Source organism: Centruroides sculpturatus, unplaced genomic scaffold (genome assembly GCF_000671375.1).
Source record: "Centruroides sculpturatus isolate CEXI.00-Female unplaced genomic scaffold, Cexi_2.0 scaffold1193, whole genome shotgun sequence".
Lineage (NCBI taxonomy): Eukaryota > Metazoa > Arthropoda > Arachnida > Scorpiones > Buthidae > Centruroides > Centruroides sculpturatus.
The window spans coordinates 201,467-219,299 of NW_019385473.1; the positions used below are offsets into that span (position 1 = coordinate 201,467).

Below are 17,833 nucleotides of genomic sequence, written 5' to 3' on the forward strand. Positions count from 1 at the left end.
GTAAGTAATCCTATAATTTTTTGTTTATAGCATAGTTTATACAGATTATTCCCAAAAAATTATACGTATTTTGGAAATGTTGAGTGGAATTAGTCTAGAATCGGTTAATTTTATAGAAGAAAACCTTTCAAACAGCCTTAGTCCGTAAAGTTCCCACCTATCGGGCTGCGATTGGCTCATGTATTTAATCGTTCCTACAACGTAATTTTCGGTTAGCGTGGAACGTATCTAAGCGTTATAGGGGGGTCTACTGTATTTAGTTTTGTTTTAATCTTTATTTCATTTTCAATATTTAATTATATTTTTATTTTTTTACAAAATAAAACTAATTACTGCACTCTAAGAACCTATAACTGGTGTGATATAAAAACAAACGATAAAGATCACCACAAACGTTTTCGAACTACTGTGAGTTCTTCCTCAGGTGTGAAAATGAATTACTGATGGGACAGAGTGAACCGTTAAAGGAAATTCTAGAAACAATTAGGTGTTACATGAGACGCATGTGTGTTCGTCTAGTTGACGCTCTGTTCCATCATTAGTTTACTTCAACAATAAACATACAAACAAACAATACAAACAAACAATAAACATGAAGTAACTAGTTATAAAATTTAATTAAATGATACTCTTTTGGTTTTCATACAGGTAACTAATGGAATGTTTGGCAAAACTTTTTGTAGATATTCTTATATAATTATATAAATTAAGATTTTAGATATGTCTAAACTATATTTCTTTATGTACAAATAAAAAAAGAACTAGACTTTGTTCATTTCAAGAAAAAAATTTAATAAAACAGGAAAATATTTATTCAATAATAATACATATTTATTCCTATATGCATTTAGTTCTTAATTAAATGAATATTTAATAAAACATCAAGTAATATTAATTTTTTTCAAAAAGAAATTATTTAAATTATATGTATGTTGTAAATATAACTTCAAAACTTAAACATTTTAAAAAAACACCTACCCTTCCTATTTCCATTCGTTCCTCTTCAATTAATTGACCATTTTTTTTACTTTCTATTTTATTTATTTCTTTTCCTTCAGAAACATCATCATTTAACCTATTAAATATATTTATGTAACACACTATTTTTTTAGTATTATTTTGCTAAATTTCATCTTATATAATCTTATAAATTATTGAAAAATGCATAAACTTTTAATTTAATTTTGCCAATTTAATCAGAGGCCGTCTTTCCAATGCAAATAAAACAATTATAATAATACAATTAAATGAGGTTTAAAAAAAATTAGAGGTATATATGTCTAAATAGATGAAATCTACAGAAAGAAAGAATAGATGATAGAAATTTAAGAAAGAGAAAGATTATATATTTACCATAGTTGTTATCTAAATAAAGATAAATTAAGACAAAAACAAATACTCTTAATGTATTTAAGCATGTTAGATTAAATGATGAATGAAAATTTTAAAACAGAATGGTCCTGTCAAGGTAATTTAAGTAAAGTTTTTAAGAAAATTGTGTTTTCCTAGGCTACAAAAACAATCAAACAACAGACAAATTAGGATACACAAAATTAAATCATTTTTTAATATAAAAAGTAAAATAACAAGATGATATTGTAAATAATAAAGAGTAGTAAACATAATTAAAATAAAAAAATGATGAAAATATATTCTCAAAACATTTCACATTTTATTGAAAGTATTTAATGAAATTTCTGGTTTGTTAATATTATAACAACATTATTAACAATTATTATTATGTAAATAACAACAATATTATTTACATAAAATTATAATTATGATAAGGATTATCAAATCTTCTTTTTCTTTGGCTTTAGTCCCGCTTAACAGCAGGGTCGGCACATAAGGATTATCAAGTAAATTTATTATTTTCTCAAAAGTTCATAAACATTTTGTGAATTTATTATTATTGTTGTTGTTATTATTAAATTGTAAATAAAAATAAATATCACTAACTTATCTTCCTGATTTTCAACAGTTTGCTTCATTTGAGATTCCTGCTTCAATAAGTTAGAAAATTTTCCATTTGTTTCAAGAAGTTGATGATATGAACCCTGTTCTATTATCATGCCATCATCTAATACAATTATATAATCCACTTCAGATAAAAGTGAAATATTATGAGTAACAAGTACTCTTGTCTGAAAATTAGGTAAATAGCATGTATATTAGTAGGAATAGAAATTAAGATATCTAGTTTACTAGACAAATAAAAACAATTAAAAATATCATTAATTATTTTTATAAATTTTATTTTATACAACATACTTTGTTCCATAAAATGCCATTTCTTCCAATAACGTCATCAAAAAGATATTTTCCTACACTTGCATCAACAGCACTCAAAGGATCATCAAGAAGATAAATATCAGCATCCTGATACACAGCTCTAGCCAAACTAACTCTTTGTTTTTGTCCACCACTAAGATTGATACCCTGAAATAAAAAAGGAAGAATTCATGTATCTTTTTAGTATGAAGAAATATTTTGTTAATTTTTATTACAAGCGAGTTTAAAGAACCTTTTCCTTTTTTTAGGAATACCTAGAAATTAAATATATGTATATGAATGGAAGTATATTTTATTATATCCATCTTATTTTAAGAATATAACTATTTATGTTTATTCATTATTTACTTGTTATAATTAACATAATTATAAATATATTATGTGTTTCACATTATTTCATTATTTCTAACTTTTTATATTCAGTAGGAAAAACTTAACATTCACCTATTCAAATACTCAAAATAATAAAAAATAAATAAATAAAACAACAGAATCAAATCTAATTTTCAGATATTTCTAGATCCAACAGAAAAAAAAATTATGACAGAAATGCCACCAAAATAGCACTACTGCAATTTTAAATGCAATTATAGCAAGAGGGGTTTCAATAAAAATTGGAAATTATACTTAAAATTAATTTCTTTTATAATTTTATTTTTTGTAGAGACAATAAATTCAAAAATGAAGATAATAGAATGCCAATGCTACTTACAAACTAGAATTTCTTATTAATATTGATGATGATAATGTATGGTAATAATCTAATATAATTGTGGGATAATGTTATCCTATATTAACAAGACATTTAATAAATTAGTCAGTTTGTTACTTTATGAATGAGAGGCATCATCATCATAATTACGAAAATTTATTTTAAGAAGTACAATTATTTTTATTACATCATAATCAATTTCTAAATGTGTGCATTTTCAACATTTAAATTTCTGAACTTTTACATAGTTATATACAAATAAGAAAATTCTTGTTAAATTAGATAAACAAAATTTTAGTTTCATTACAAAGCAAATTTATGATTATTTCTATTGAAAATTCATTTTTCAAAAAGAAAGAAAAATTATTTAACTAATAATCACTTAAAAGTTTGTCTAAAGTTAAGGCAAACAAAGTAGTAGTATTGAGTAGAGATTCATAAAATCACTATTATATAATCACAAATATATTATTATGTTCTTAATTATAATCAAATAGCGAATTCTTAAATCATTTAAATAAATTTATCAATTGATGAATATTTTGACTACTAAACATTTTATTCATCACTGATAAATTTGAATTTTAAATGATTTTAATAAGGTTTTCTTATTGAAATCATTTAAAATTTGTTTTCATGTAAAATAAATATTTTTAGCTTGAATAAAATCATTAATTTTAACATAAATTTAATTCTTATTTAAAAAAAATAATAATAAAATAAATTTTATAATCAAAATGGATATCATATTTTAATGTATTAAACTAGTTTTAATTTCTATTTTTCTGTTGTTATTTATTCATTAATGCAGAACATTTTTGAAGTTTTCTCAAGCATGAAATATTTTAAGGTTTATATATAAGGAATTAATTTTACTTTATATGAATATTATTTGCTTAAATCTTTTAATCTGAAATATTTAAAAATAATAAATACAATACACTTTCATTAAACTTCAAATATTTCTATATTTATACAGTAACTGATGCATTGTGATATAAATCATATAACATTTATTATATATATAAAAACAATAATATCATCTTAATGTTTCAAATACTAAACTTTAAACTTAAATTCACTTTCTTTCTACTATATTTAGTTTTTTCATGTGTTCTTTATTACATTTTACAAAAATGCAAATAAGAATGAGTATATCTTACAATTACAGTTATATAAACTATTTAGAGAAAATTGAGTATAAAAATTTATATAAACTATATAAGCTGTCACAAAGCAATTTTGCTGTTTTGCTTTCAGATTTAATGAAATATTGTAATATAAATTAAATAATTTTGTTATTTCAACAATGTAATACAATCATAAAAATTTTTTCAAGGCAATCTTTGATTATGTACAAATTTAAAAAATAAAAAAATATCAGTTTTAGATTAAATTTATGTTTGTATTTATTAAATAAATTAAACAACTTATTTCTATGATCAGTTTTCCTATGTTAAATTGTACATTTCAGATTGAGCTTTCAAAATGGTTATTAAATGAGGTATTTTATCAAAAATGATGTCAAACTATTGTCAAAGAGAAAAAGTCGGTAGATCACATTATTACATTATAATATTCCTAAAGTATATCAAGACATTTGGTCGAATCATTCATGATCTTCAAGCAATAATTGGTTTGCAGAAAAATAAAAAAATGATATAATTATGATAAAATCCATGAGATAAAATCTAAATCAGTTCTAAATCATATTATAATACCTTTTCACCAATTTCTGTTAAATCACCACCAGGAAGAACCTCTAGGTCAGGTAGAAGGGCACATGATTCAAGAACCAAACTATAATCATATTCATTCCATTCCTGAGTAAATAAAATATTGTCTCTTAATGTAGCATTCTGAATCCAAGCTTTCTGTGGAACATATGCAATAGAACCCTGAAATAAATAAATTATTATTAAGTAAATTCATATTATGAACTCTATCAACAATATTAAACTGAATTCAAAATTAGCACTCTATATTTCTACAATAAAATAATGTTTTATAACTGAATTTAATTTTGAAATATTACAAATATAGGAATTTCTATTAAAATAAATTTATTTTCTATTAGTGTAAAATTGATTCATTCATTGTTCTCAGTAATAATCTGCATTAATTTTATAAAATGATATTTTTAAATTTAAAACATCTTCAAACAATATAAAAAACTTGAAATAAATATTAATATAAAAACTTACATAATTCAAATATTCAAATTTATGAAATATTTTTAAACTATACTATTAAAAATTAACTAATTACTAATTAACTAAAAAATTAACTAAAAATTAACTAATTACTAATTAACTATTAAAAAATTTTGTACTTAAGACAAGTAATGTTATAATATTCAAACCAAATTAAATGATAAAATTAATTAATAAAAAATATATTAAAAATGTCTGGAAAGAAGATTAACCTATAGCAATTTTATTTCATTATCTATGTAAACTAAATAAATATATACACAGAAATATATTTGTGAGCTTGCAGATTTTTACGGGCTTTTTAAAAATACAACTTTTCTGTTAATTAATTGTCTTCGGAAAAANATTATCATCAACCCATCTCGATTATATATTAGATTGTCATTTAATTAATAGTTAATATTGATTTATTTTTGTAAGTTTTATTTTATACACACATGAATAAAAATTAAAAACTTATTTTTAGATGTTTCCTGCTGATACTAAAATTATTGATATAAAAGGAATTTGATAGGAGTTTGATGCAATCGAAGATTCTGAATGTAAAAATGAACAGGATTTTGAATGAAATTCACTTGAACAATATCAAGATTCAAAATGAACGACCAACTAACGGACCAGAAAACTATTAGTGGCATAAGGTAGCTGGGAAATGAATAAACGCTAAGGCCACATGTTGTATGTATAAGTGTATATGGTTCTTACTATAGATATATATACCAGACATACGCAAATGCAGCTCTTTTTGAGTTACATGCTGCTCTTGCTGAAAGTGTAATTTCTGCTTTTGATTATTATTTTTATAATTTTATTTCCCTTCACGAACACAATATTTTAGCATTTATCATTATAAACTAAACAAAAAATAAACGGAAAATTTTTAATGTAAATGATGTCCACTGACACAGATTTAAAAACTGATTGCTCAGTTTCTAAATAGAAAACTATTTATAAAGATTTAAGAGTTATATAGATAGGAAAAATTACTTTTTAAAAGTATAATAAATATTAATTAAAGCAAGCATTGACACACAAACAGGAGAGAACTCAAAGTATAGGCTACATATCTTTGGCAGTTTCAAGAAAAATCATGAAGGCACATGTCTGGAGTACAAAAAATACTTTACATTTTCTAAAGATGTTCTGGTGATTTTAGATAAAGGAAAGTTGCTTGATGAGTTTGTAACTAAGTTAAAATTGTACTCACTTTCAAATTCATATATTATATGAATATAAACATTTACTATAATTATTGTAGTAAATTCAATATTTGTAGTATATCAATCTTTTTACTGTCAAAAAGCAAATCTACATATAATTTTTGATAGTCTTATAAGACAAGTAAAATCCATTGTTAGTATTTGCCAAAGATTATTGGTCAAAGTACTGGAGAAATTATGTTTACATTTTCTGTATATCTGGATAAGTTTCTCACAAAAAGTGCAGTAGAGTCCTGCTAGTCCGAACTAATTGGGACAGAGCCCTGTTCAGCTTAGCCAAATAATTGAAATAATGCAGAAGCAAGCAGTAAAACAGATCTGGATTATATAGATCCAACACCATGAATGACTTATTTCTGTATTGTGTGTAAGTACAGTATAGATCTGCTGTTTTAATAGGCCATGTCAAACACTGATTTATTAATTTTGTACAGTATTAATACAGTACTACAATAAAATACAACTTTTTGTTGTGGAATTCTAAATCTTTTTGTACTATTAATACCATTTAAATTCAACTGGAAAATACAGAAAATGTATACAGTAGATCCCCCTATAAAACCGTTTCCTATAGTTATGATTCCTATAAAAATTGTGGCATTATCCGTAAACAACGGTAAAAATAACTCCTATAATACGTAAAACGTCATCGGGCAGCCGAACTACTTACCCGCCGTCCGTAGCGCCACGCTACGGAGAGATTTCNTTTATCAAAAATGATGTCAAACTATTGTCAAAGAGAAAAAGTCGGTAGATCACATTATTACATTATAATATTCCTAAAGTATATCAAGACATTTGGTTGAATCATTCATGATCTTCAAGCAATAATTGGTTTGCAGAAAAATAAAAAAATGATATAATTATGATAAAATCCATGAGATAAAATCTAAATCAGTTCTAAATCATATTATAATACCTTTTCACCAATTTCTGTTAAATCACCACCAGGAAGAACCTCTAGGTCAGGTAGAAGGGCACATGATTCAAGAACCAAACTATAATCATATTCATTCCATTCCTGAGTAAATAAAATATTGTCTCTTAATGTAGCATTCTGAATCCAAGCTTTCTGTGGAACATATGCAATAGAACCCTGAAATAAATAAATTATTATTAAGTAAATTCATATTATGAACTCTATCAACAATATTAAACTGAATTCAAAATTAGCACTCTATATTTCTACAATAAAATAATGTTTTATAACTGAATTTAATTTTGAAATATTACAAATATAGGAATTTCTATTAAAATAAATTTATTTTCTATTAGTGTAAAATTGATTCATTCATTGTTCTCAGTAATAATCTGCATTAATTTTATAAAATGATATTTTTAAATTTAAAACATCTTCAAACAATATAAAAAACTTGAAATAAATATTAATATAAAAACTTACATAATTCAAATATTCAAATTTATGAAATATTTTTAAACTATACTATTAAAAATTAACTAATTACTAATTAACTAAAAATTAACTAATTACTAATTAACTATTAAAAAATTTTGTACTTAAGACAAGTAATGTTATAATATTCAAACCAAATTAAATGATAAAATTAATTAATAAAAAATATATTAAAAATGTCTGGAAAGAAGATTAACCTATAGCAATTTTATTTCATTATCTATGTAAACTAAATAAATATATACACAGAAATATATTTGTGAGCTTGCAGATTTTTACGGGCTTTTTAAAAATACAACTTTTCTGTTAATTAATTGTCTTCGGAAAAAACCCGAAGAATTTGAACTAGATCAGATTTCGCCGATTGTATAACAACTAGCTGAGGAAGTTTACAGTTAGGTGTGAAGAATGCACCATCATCATCAACAAAAGTCAATCACGTGATAGTTTTCCCATGCTAATGATACAAAAGCTCGAATCCCCGGAAGCTCAGGGTGATTCATCATAGGAAGTTATACTTTGTGATAGTGTCCACCTCGACTCCCGAACCTCCATACAGCGGACTTGATCCAGCTACAGAGAGAGGACACCGAAAGAAGACACGGAAGACACCACACCCTTCCATACAGACGACGTTCGCAAACTCTCCCTTCCACCGAGAGGTATTTACGGATCTAGAATTTGTAAAAGCGCTCTCTCTCGAACTAGAAATTAGGTCAGCGAAATAGCTACAAAATTAGTCGCCATATTCTGTAAATAATTTAATATAACCGCATTTAACCTTAGTAGTAAGTTCACCTCTTGTAGAGTTAGATTTAGTTATTCAATAAATGCTTTGTTATTTTGTTAACCTGACTCCTGTCACTTAAGGATGCCTGCCAACTTACCGATGCGCTCCCCACTCAATTTGCCCTCCTAGCCATCCAACGACCCCGAGATTGGGTTTTACCAACCTAATGCCGATTAAGTGGTCAGTAGGAGATTAACCCCTGACCAACGGCTTATCTCACACATTGTATCTATTTATCTACTTGGCCCTGTTTATTAATAGGCCTTATTATATGAATGAAGTTTCTGATTTGCAAAGAGGAGATCTGAGTCAAAAGTCAAAATAAAAAATATCTTTATTTTCACCTGTACATGTCTGCTACATCAGTTCCTTTCTGAGTGGAAAAAGTATATTAGAAACTTGACCAAAATTTTAGAACGGTTTTAATTGAATTGCTAATAACATGGAATACATGGGTATTGTGAGAACCATGGGCTGATGATGGAGTTAGGCACTAATCAAATCAAACGATAATTAAAAGAAATTTATTAATAAGGAATGATCAAAGTTATTATACAAATGTTAGTTATACGACTTTACTCTAGAAAAAAAGTTCCTTTTTCAACTTTATAAATTTATGACAGATAAATTTCTATTGAAAATTTATAATAAAAATTTGTTATTTAAATTAAAAATTTAATTTATCATTAACCCCAGATTCTCACATTGTGTATTAAATCTAAAGCAGTTTGGCTCAAAAATCCTGAAAGAAAATTACAGGTAACCCCGTATAACACGGTAGTTATGTTCCAAGAAATTGTTGTGTTATGCGAATCCGTGTTATGTGAAACAAAGAACTAGTACGAAAAGAAGGGTTAGGTTCCAAAAATTAAAAAACATGCTACTATATTTTCATAATTAAGATAAATATCTTTATTAAAATTTTCTTAAGTGATACATATTAATATAAATTAAACAATGTTTTCTTTGTCATCACTAAAAGCACTATTAACCGAGAGCGTTTTATTTTTGGCAAGTTATCNTAATAAATTCCATTTTAACTTTTAGTTTAAAATTATTCTAGAAACATTTCACAACAAAAACTTCGTTCTTATCTAACTTTTATTCTTCTCAGATGTAGAAAATGAAGTAACGGTAGCCAACTACAGCTTTCCGCACTCAATATTGGCCCAACGATTCATCATACAAATACATGACAGTATGTGACGTCACCGTTTGAAAATATCAAAAATTAGGCATCATCCCCCGCTTACCATGTTACCCCGAATCACTCTATGCGTTGCAGTCAAATCAGTTTTTAGTTAGGATGCGTTTTAACTAGTTTATACTGGATGTCTTTGTTAAAACCTGTTTAGTCTAGTTAAAACTAGAATTTACTGCTAGTCAAAAATGAATTTGAGTTAAAAGTAGTTTTAACTAGACAAAACGGGTTTTAACAAAGACGTTCAGTATAAACTAGTTTCAACTAGTTAAAACGCGTTCTAACTAAAAACGGGTTTTCACTGTAACATTAATACTAAAATTCAAAAACTATTTAATTAGAAAATCTATTCAATTTATTACGTATAATTTAATTATAATAATAAAAATTATATTAAATGAATTATAATTTACTTGTGAATTTTTTTACTATTTTATTTTTTTAAAAAATTGTTAATTATTATTGAATTTCTAAAAACAAGTTTAAAAAAAAAAATGAAACTTACACCCTCGTTGCGCAGCAACGTTCATTACCAGCAATAATAAAACTGTCAAACATATTATTTTCAACGACATCATTTTGTAAAAATAACTTTAATGCCGTATACCAACTGTTTTCTTCTAACACAAATGATAAATGTGTTTTATACGCTTATCGAATCAGTTTTATAATCTCTGAAATAGATTAGCAGGAATTGACTGTTACAAATTGTTGGTTGCCGTAATTTCTGTTTAAAATAATTGCAATTTAAATCCTGTCTCTTTTAAGAAATGATAAATGAAATTCTTTGAAATAGTTTACCTTTTTCTGAGTTGAAATGTGATCATCAAATAATAACTAAAAGTTCATATATTTAAAATATTTATTTGATTTTTATGGTTATAACATAAATAACCAGGAAAATCATAATACTGTATAATTAAATTTACATTAATCAGACTTGAATACAACTAACAATTTTGGAATAAATTGTCAAAATAATTTCTAATATCGTCATTTTATAACTTTACGTTTTTATGACGGAAAGAAATTTTGTACTAGAATTATATGAAATGTATTTTTTTAACATCAATATGGTATTTTATAGTTCATTCTACAGACAGAAGCATAAATTTTCTTGAAGTCGTTGCACTGAACCTACAGGAAATTAGAGTTCACTTAATAATGATCTTCCTGAAAGCTAAATGAAATAATTTCTTCAAAAAATAATAATAGTCTAAGAATAGAAAAATACTCAATTTCTTAAAAAGTAATAATAATGATAAACATCAGTAGAACANCTAAAAACAAGTTTAAAAAAAAAAATGAAACTTACACCCTCGTTGCGCAGCAACGTTCATTACCAGCAATAATAAAACTGTCAAACATATTATTTTCAACGACATCATTTTGTAAAAATAACTTTAATGCCGTATACCAACTGTTTTCTTCTAACACAAATGATAAATGTGTTTTATACGCTTATCGAATCAGTTTTATAATCTCTGAAATAGATTAGCAGGAATTGACTGTTACAAATTGTTGGTTGCCGTAATTTCTGTTTAAAATAATTGCAATTTAAATCCTGTCTCTTTTAAGAAATGATAAATGAAATTCTTTGAAATAGTTTACCTTTTTCTGAGTTGAAATGTGATCATCAAATAATAACTAAAAGTTCATATATTTAAAATATTTATTTGATTTTTATGGTTATAACATAAATAACCAGGAAAATCATAATACTGTATAATTAAATTTACATTAATCAGACTTGAATACAACTAACAATTTTGGAATNACTAAATTATATTTAGAAAATGTACCTCCTCAATTACTCAAGGAAACAGAATATCTGGGAGTGATCTCTGAATTGAACAGAAGTTTTAAATCACACATTTCCAAACTGAATAGTAGAGTGAAAGCAACAATTGATAATTTGTTATATTTATGTTCAAAATTAAAAATTTCAAATATATACCTACATATGAAACTGTACAATTCCTTGATAACTTCAATTATATATTATGCAGGACCAATTTGGGGGTTTGACTACTTATTTGATCTGGAACGTTTCCATATTTATTTCCTCCAAAGACTATATCAACTAAAGAGAACTGTACCTGGATATGCTTTATGACACAAAACAAAATTGAATCTGGTTCTTACCATTCTTTTCAAAATGCATAATAAAATTTTATTATCAATTAAAATTTAAAAGTAATAAAAATATTACTTTTCTACATCAAGTAATGTTAAAGCAAAATAGAATACAGGAAACCAATTGACTATGGCAATTAAAGTTAAACGAAATATTACAAACATTTGGTGTAAGTATTCTTTTATTGAGAACAATTGGAAATTTGGATACACACTTCTACTAGATTTTGCATTATCACATATAATAAGCAAGAATCAAAATAGTTTATATCAATCCACTTATCAATGGTATTCAGAAATATTAAAAATATCTTCTTCACAACCATATATAAACAAACCATTGGAAATAAATGTACAGAGACTAATAATCCAACTACAATTAAATAAAAGTTGACTATTCATAGGAAATAAATATATCAACTTTTTAAATAAAAATTGTTATTAGTGGTGACTCCAGTGATTTTTTTCATTATTGCATGTACAGTAAGTAGTTCACATAAATACAAGAATTATTTGAATATCTCATAATAAAGCAAAATTTAACCCAAGACTTCAGAGAAAATGTAAATAAACTTTCAAAGAAGGAACTGTACAATTTATATAATTTTGTAATTAAAATTGTAAAGAAAGATGTAACTATTAAATAATTAACAGAATTTAAAAATCTGCAAGGAAATAACTAAAGATGTAAAATTAACAATATATTGTTTACAAAATTTGTATTTGCTTAGCCCCTGAATAACAGGGTGTCCAACCTTTATGCTAATAAAGATTAATAATAAGAATAATTATTATGTTTTTAATAGTCCAATTTTTACTTTTTTTCCATGGAAACAANTCTATTTATTTATTGGAGTGTTTGTGGATACACGATATTTTTTGTTTTTCCGTCTGGTGCGTACACGAATAAATCAGAAGATTTTCCGACACGTGAGCCGGCCACACACAGTTGTCCATGCGAGAAGCACGGATTCTACAAATTTAGCCCATACACTCACAGCGATTGTCAGAAGTGCGATATTTCCCATTTTTATATATATATATTTTAATCCTTTATAATTTTAATTATTTAATTGCTCCTTCCTCTCTTCCTTGGCATGTTGTGAAATTTCTGATAATTGGATAATAAACCGTTTTATTGTAATTTGTCTTTTTAAATTATTAGATGATATTAAAATTTGGAAAAGGGGATCCCTAGATCGGTAAAATAGGCAAATTTCCTTCTACAACTTCGGTTGCTGTTCGGTACACAGTTAAAGTTTTAACAAAGTTCGAGCAAATACATAATTAGCAAAAAAAAAGTTGAAATAAAGTGATTAAACAAACATTATTACGAATATCGTAAATAACAGTTCACAAATGCATATATAGAAATATTTTTTGAAGGGGGAAATGGTCTTCACAATTTGAAATCCATCGAACACACTGTGCTCGAATGCTCGTGTAAACGCGTGCCATCCATCATAGGATAAACGTACTATGCCAAAAACCTTCGCGGGAGTGTATTAAAAAACTTTCTGAAGTTTTATGGCAATCGTACTATGCCACAAACCTTCGCCAGAGTATATTAAACAACTTCCCAAAGTTTCACGGCAATCGGATAAACAGTGTGGTAATGCATGAAGGACAGACAGACACACACACACATTCATTTTTATATATATAGATCACAAATTTAATTTCAGAGTATATATGTAGTATGTCATATTAAATATCAATTCAAACAGGGTATAAGATCTTAAAACTTAGAAATACTTTGCTTTTGTTTAAGAAATGTTATATTTTAATTATCACATGTGGACATTTTAGATTGTTTTACATATTTGTGCAGAGTGGTAGCCTACAAAGAAAGTTCATCTCTGCAGTGTAGAATAGTTGTTCCTGGTGATTGGACATGGCAAGCAATGAAGATATGTCTAGTATCTGTAATGTAATTTTTACTTTATTAAATGGTAACTATATAACTATGCAAGATTAAATATTTTCATATCAAAAGAACACTCATTAACTCAGATTTTCAGAAAATCACATTCCACTACGTTATTTTATTGTGATTCATCACACTCGGTTTATGAAAATCAATAATAATAAATAACTCTCCGAATAAAGCAGTATGTGGTTTTTTTACAAGTGACTAGAGCCCGAGATCCTGTCACACTCCTATTGGTCACATTCATTATGCAGACACACATGTGTTTACTAGTAGTTTCATATTTANGTTATAATAAATTACTTTCCATTATAGCAATAGTGATAAATTTAATACTTATCAAAATTACAGTAAATACAAAAATCTAGCAACAAGTTGTGTAACTTTCCTGGCAAAAAAAATTTTTAAATGTGTGGGGGACAATGCATGTTATAGGACATGCTAATTTTGATAACATTAAAAAGATTAACAACAATAATGATTACAATAAATAGGTTCTAATGTATATTTGAACAATGATAGTCATCTTCAGTGTAAGTAAAATCAAAGCAAAACATTCTTTTGATCATTCAAAAGATCCCATTATTGTAAATAATGAAAATACTTGCTAAAGACAACCACAATTAGACTTTTAACTGCAAATACAGTAATTATGATTGAAAATAACAACTAAAAAATAAAATAATAATATCTACTAACTAAATCTACTCTTTCCCATCATCATAAATGAATCTACTTACTTTTTTCTATTAATTTTTTCATTACCAAATTTTCATAGGAAAAATAGTAATGTTTTCCTCCTCCCAACTTACTATCACCACTTCACAATTATATTGATAAATCTGTAATTTTCTGCCATAAAGCTCTCTCAGTTTTAGCTCTTCATCTCAAAATAATGACCTTGTAAATAGCATATGATCATAGTATTATATCAGGTATTCACTTCTTAACATCAGTCCTTAAAATTGTTATCAAATTTTACTTTCCTGGCTGTTATATATAACAAAAAGAAAGTATGACAATCAACCAAAAAATGACCCCCCCCAGATGTTTAAATTGTTGGACTTGGGACCTTAAAATGCCAAATGCAAAAAAAATTCAGGGGTAATTTAATTTCTCTGTGCGTGCGGGGGGGTATAATTTTGTTCATCCTTTTTGAAGCTTAATAACACCTGTGCTTTTTGTTGAAAATTTCTGAAATTTTGCAGGGAATTTATTTATTACAGGAATTGATGCTATTAAATTTTGGTAAGTAAAAGGTGAGTGGGTGGTGAGATAAAGGGGGTATGAGCTTGCGGATTTTTTCAAACGTTTTAAAATTCTAAATTTTCTGTTAATTGTCTTCGGAAAAAACCCGAAAAATTTGAACTAGATCGGATTTCGCCGATTGTATAACAACTAGCTGAGGAAGTTTACAGTTAGGTGTGAAGAATGCACCATCATTGTCAACAAAAGTCAATCACGTGACAGTTTTCCCATGCTAATGATATAAAAGCTTGAATCTCTGGAAGCTCAGGGCGTTTCATCATAGGAAGTTATACTTTGAGACAGTGCCCACCTCGACTCCTGAACCTACATACAGCGGACTTGATCCAGCTACAGAGAGAGGACACCGAAAGAAGACACGGAAGACACCACACCCTTCCATACAGACGACGTTCGCCAAACTCTCCCTTCCACCGAGAGGTATTTAGGGATCTAGAATTTGTAAAAGCACTCTCTCTCGAACTAGAAATTAGGTCAGCAACATAGCTACAAAATTAGTCGCCATATTCTGTAAATAATTTAATATAATCGCATTTAACCTTAGTAGTAAGTTCACCTCTTGTAGAGTTAGATTTAGTTATTCAATGAATGCTTTATTTTGTTAACCTGTCTCCTGTCACTTAAGGACGCCTGCCGACTTACCGATGCACTTCCCACTCGATTTGCCTTCCTAGCCATCCAATGACCCCAAGATCGGGTTTTATCAACCTGTTGCCGATTAAGTGGTCAGTAGGAGATTAATCCCTGACCCATGGCTTATCTCACAGGGGGTCATGTGTATCTCCAGTTGGGTCAGACTTAATGATGATGTTACTCATTATTAGTATTTACAAGTTTTCTATTTTTTATAAAACCCTACCCTCAAAATTAAGCTTTTTGTCATTTTATAATAGTTAAAAATATAAAAAGTTTTTTAAACAAAATATCCTAACTTTCCTGGCACCACCAAATGCTGCCAGGAAAGTTAAGCAACTTGTTGCTGGATTTTTTAAAATTAATTTTCTATTAGTAATATGAATATAATGTTTTCTTTTATCATTGTTCTTAACTAAAGTGGAGCTAAAATACATAACATTCTTGCCTAAATTATCAGAATCTGAAAAACTAGACTTTTTAAAAACAATATTTTACCAACAAACTTGAAAATCTTAGAAATTTTCCTTCTAAAAATTACTGATAAAAGCTTAAATTTTAGCAATAAATTATACAAAAGTTAGCATAATGAATTCTCATACATAACTTATTACTAATCTATCTTGAGCCAAAACTTTACTCACATTATTATTAAAAGCAGTTTCTAATTATTTTACAGAAACAATTAAAACTCTAGATATAGAACTTAATTATTTCTATAAATCAAAATTTGTTTAATTCTGTAAATTAATCAGCTTTCCAATACAAAGGTACTGTTAACATTTCTTTTCCTACACTTTTATTTCATCTATAAAATCTAGTAAAAAAGTTTTCTGAATAAAATCAAAACAAAATTTTTATTTTATGCAAATAATTCAATAATAATAATAATTTTTTATAAAATTTACTAAAACATGTTTTAATTTGGATCAAATAATTATTTGATTATATTACTATCAGTAAATTAAAACTAAAACATTTAAAATGTTCAAAAATAAATGGATTATTAAAAGTAATAAAATNACGGGATGTTATAAAAAATTATTATTAAAAAGTCATGATTTTATATTTTTAAGAATGTTTCTAATGTGCTTAACGTGAATTTAATAGGAAAAATAATGATTTTTGATGATTTCATGAATTTGAAAGGTTTTAATGTGTGTTACAATCCTTACAAACATGGTTTACATGTAAAATTTGTAGTATCAATTGTTACTGAGTTGTGAGACACAAAACATATGCCAAGAATCACACTGCACGCGTTGTATCCACAAGACTGTGTCTGTTTCTTGTTGGTCATCAGATTTGTTACACGTACTACAGTGTTGTTGTAACATGGGCAATGTTTAAGGCCCTCTCCCTTGTCACCAAGAACCTCCGCAGGTTCAAAGGGAATATCGACTTTNAATTTGAAAGGTTTTAATGTGTGTTACAATCCTTACAAACATAGCTTACATATAAAATTTGTAGTATCAATTGTTACTGAGACACAAAACGTATGATGCCAAGAATCACACTGCACGCATTGTATCCATTGAGACTGTGTCTGTTTCTTGTTGGTCATCAGATTTGTTACATGTACTACAGTGTTGTTGTAATGTCCTTTGTCAATGAAAATGAGTGTTCGAAGTTTATTAAAAAGAATTATGTAATTGTTAGAAAGACCTGTCCAAGATTAGACTGTCAACTAAGATGTGTTTATGCAAAGTTTGTATACATGATTTTAGCTGGTCTTGTAGTGATTTGTTGTGTGTAAAAACAATTTGTAAACATATACACTACTTGAAAATTGAATACAATGGAAATAAGTACTGGAGAAAATAGTGGTGACTATAACTTTGAAGGCAGTAATGACAAAGTAATAGTATCACTTGAATGCGGACAGTCAACAACTGAAATTGGAAGTGAGAGATTGAAGCTGAATGATGATGCAATGCAAACTTCAAGTACTGAAACAGAAATGCAAAAAGAAATTTTCAAACAAGTTCTGGAAGCCAGATCAATTCATGAAACAGACATTAAATGA

At 26.7% G+C, this 17,833-nt stretch overlaps 1 protein-coding gene across 1 annotated transcript in view; it reads right to left on the bottom strand.

Annotated features, from left to right (window-relative positions):
• LOC111639306 (multidrug resistance-associated protein 1-like) overlaps positions 1-17,833 on the bottom strand; it is a 106,323-nt gene that overhangs the window by 44,320 nt on the left and 44,170 nt on the right. The window contains exons 18-21 of the mRNA XM_023385161.1: positions 7,357-7,533; positions 2,272-2,439; positions 1,960-2,144; positions 979-1,075 (exon numbers count right to left, since the gene is read on the bottom strand). Of these exons, the coding sequence (XP_023240929.1) occupies positions 979-1,075; positions 1,960-2,144; positions 2,272-2,439; positions 7,357-7,533 (627 nt within the window). The remainder of the gene's footprint in view (positions 1-978; positions 1,076-1,959; positions 2,145-2,271; positions 2,440-7,356; positions 7,534-17,833) is intronic.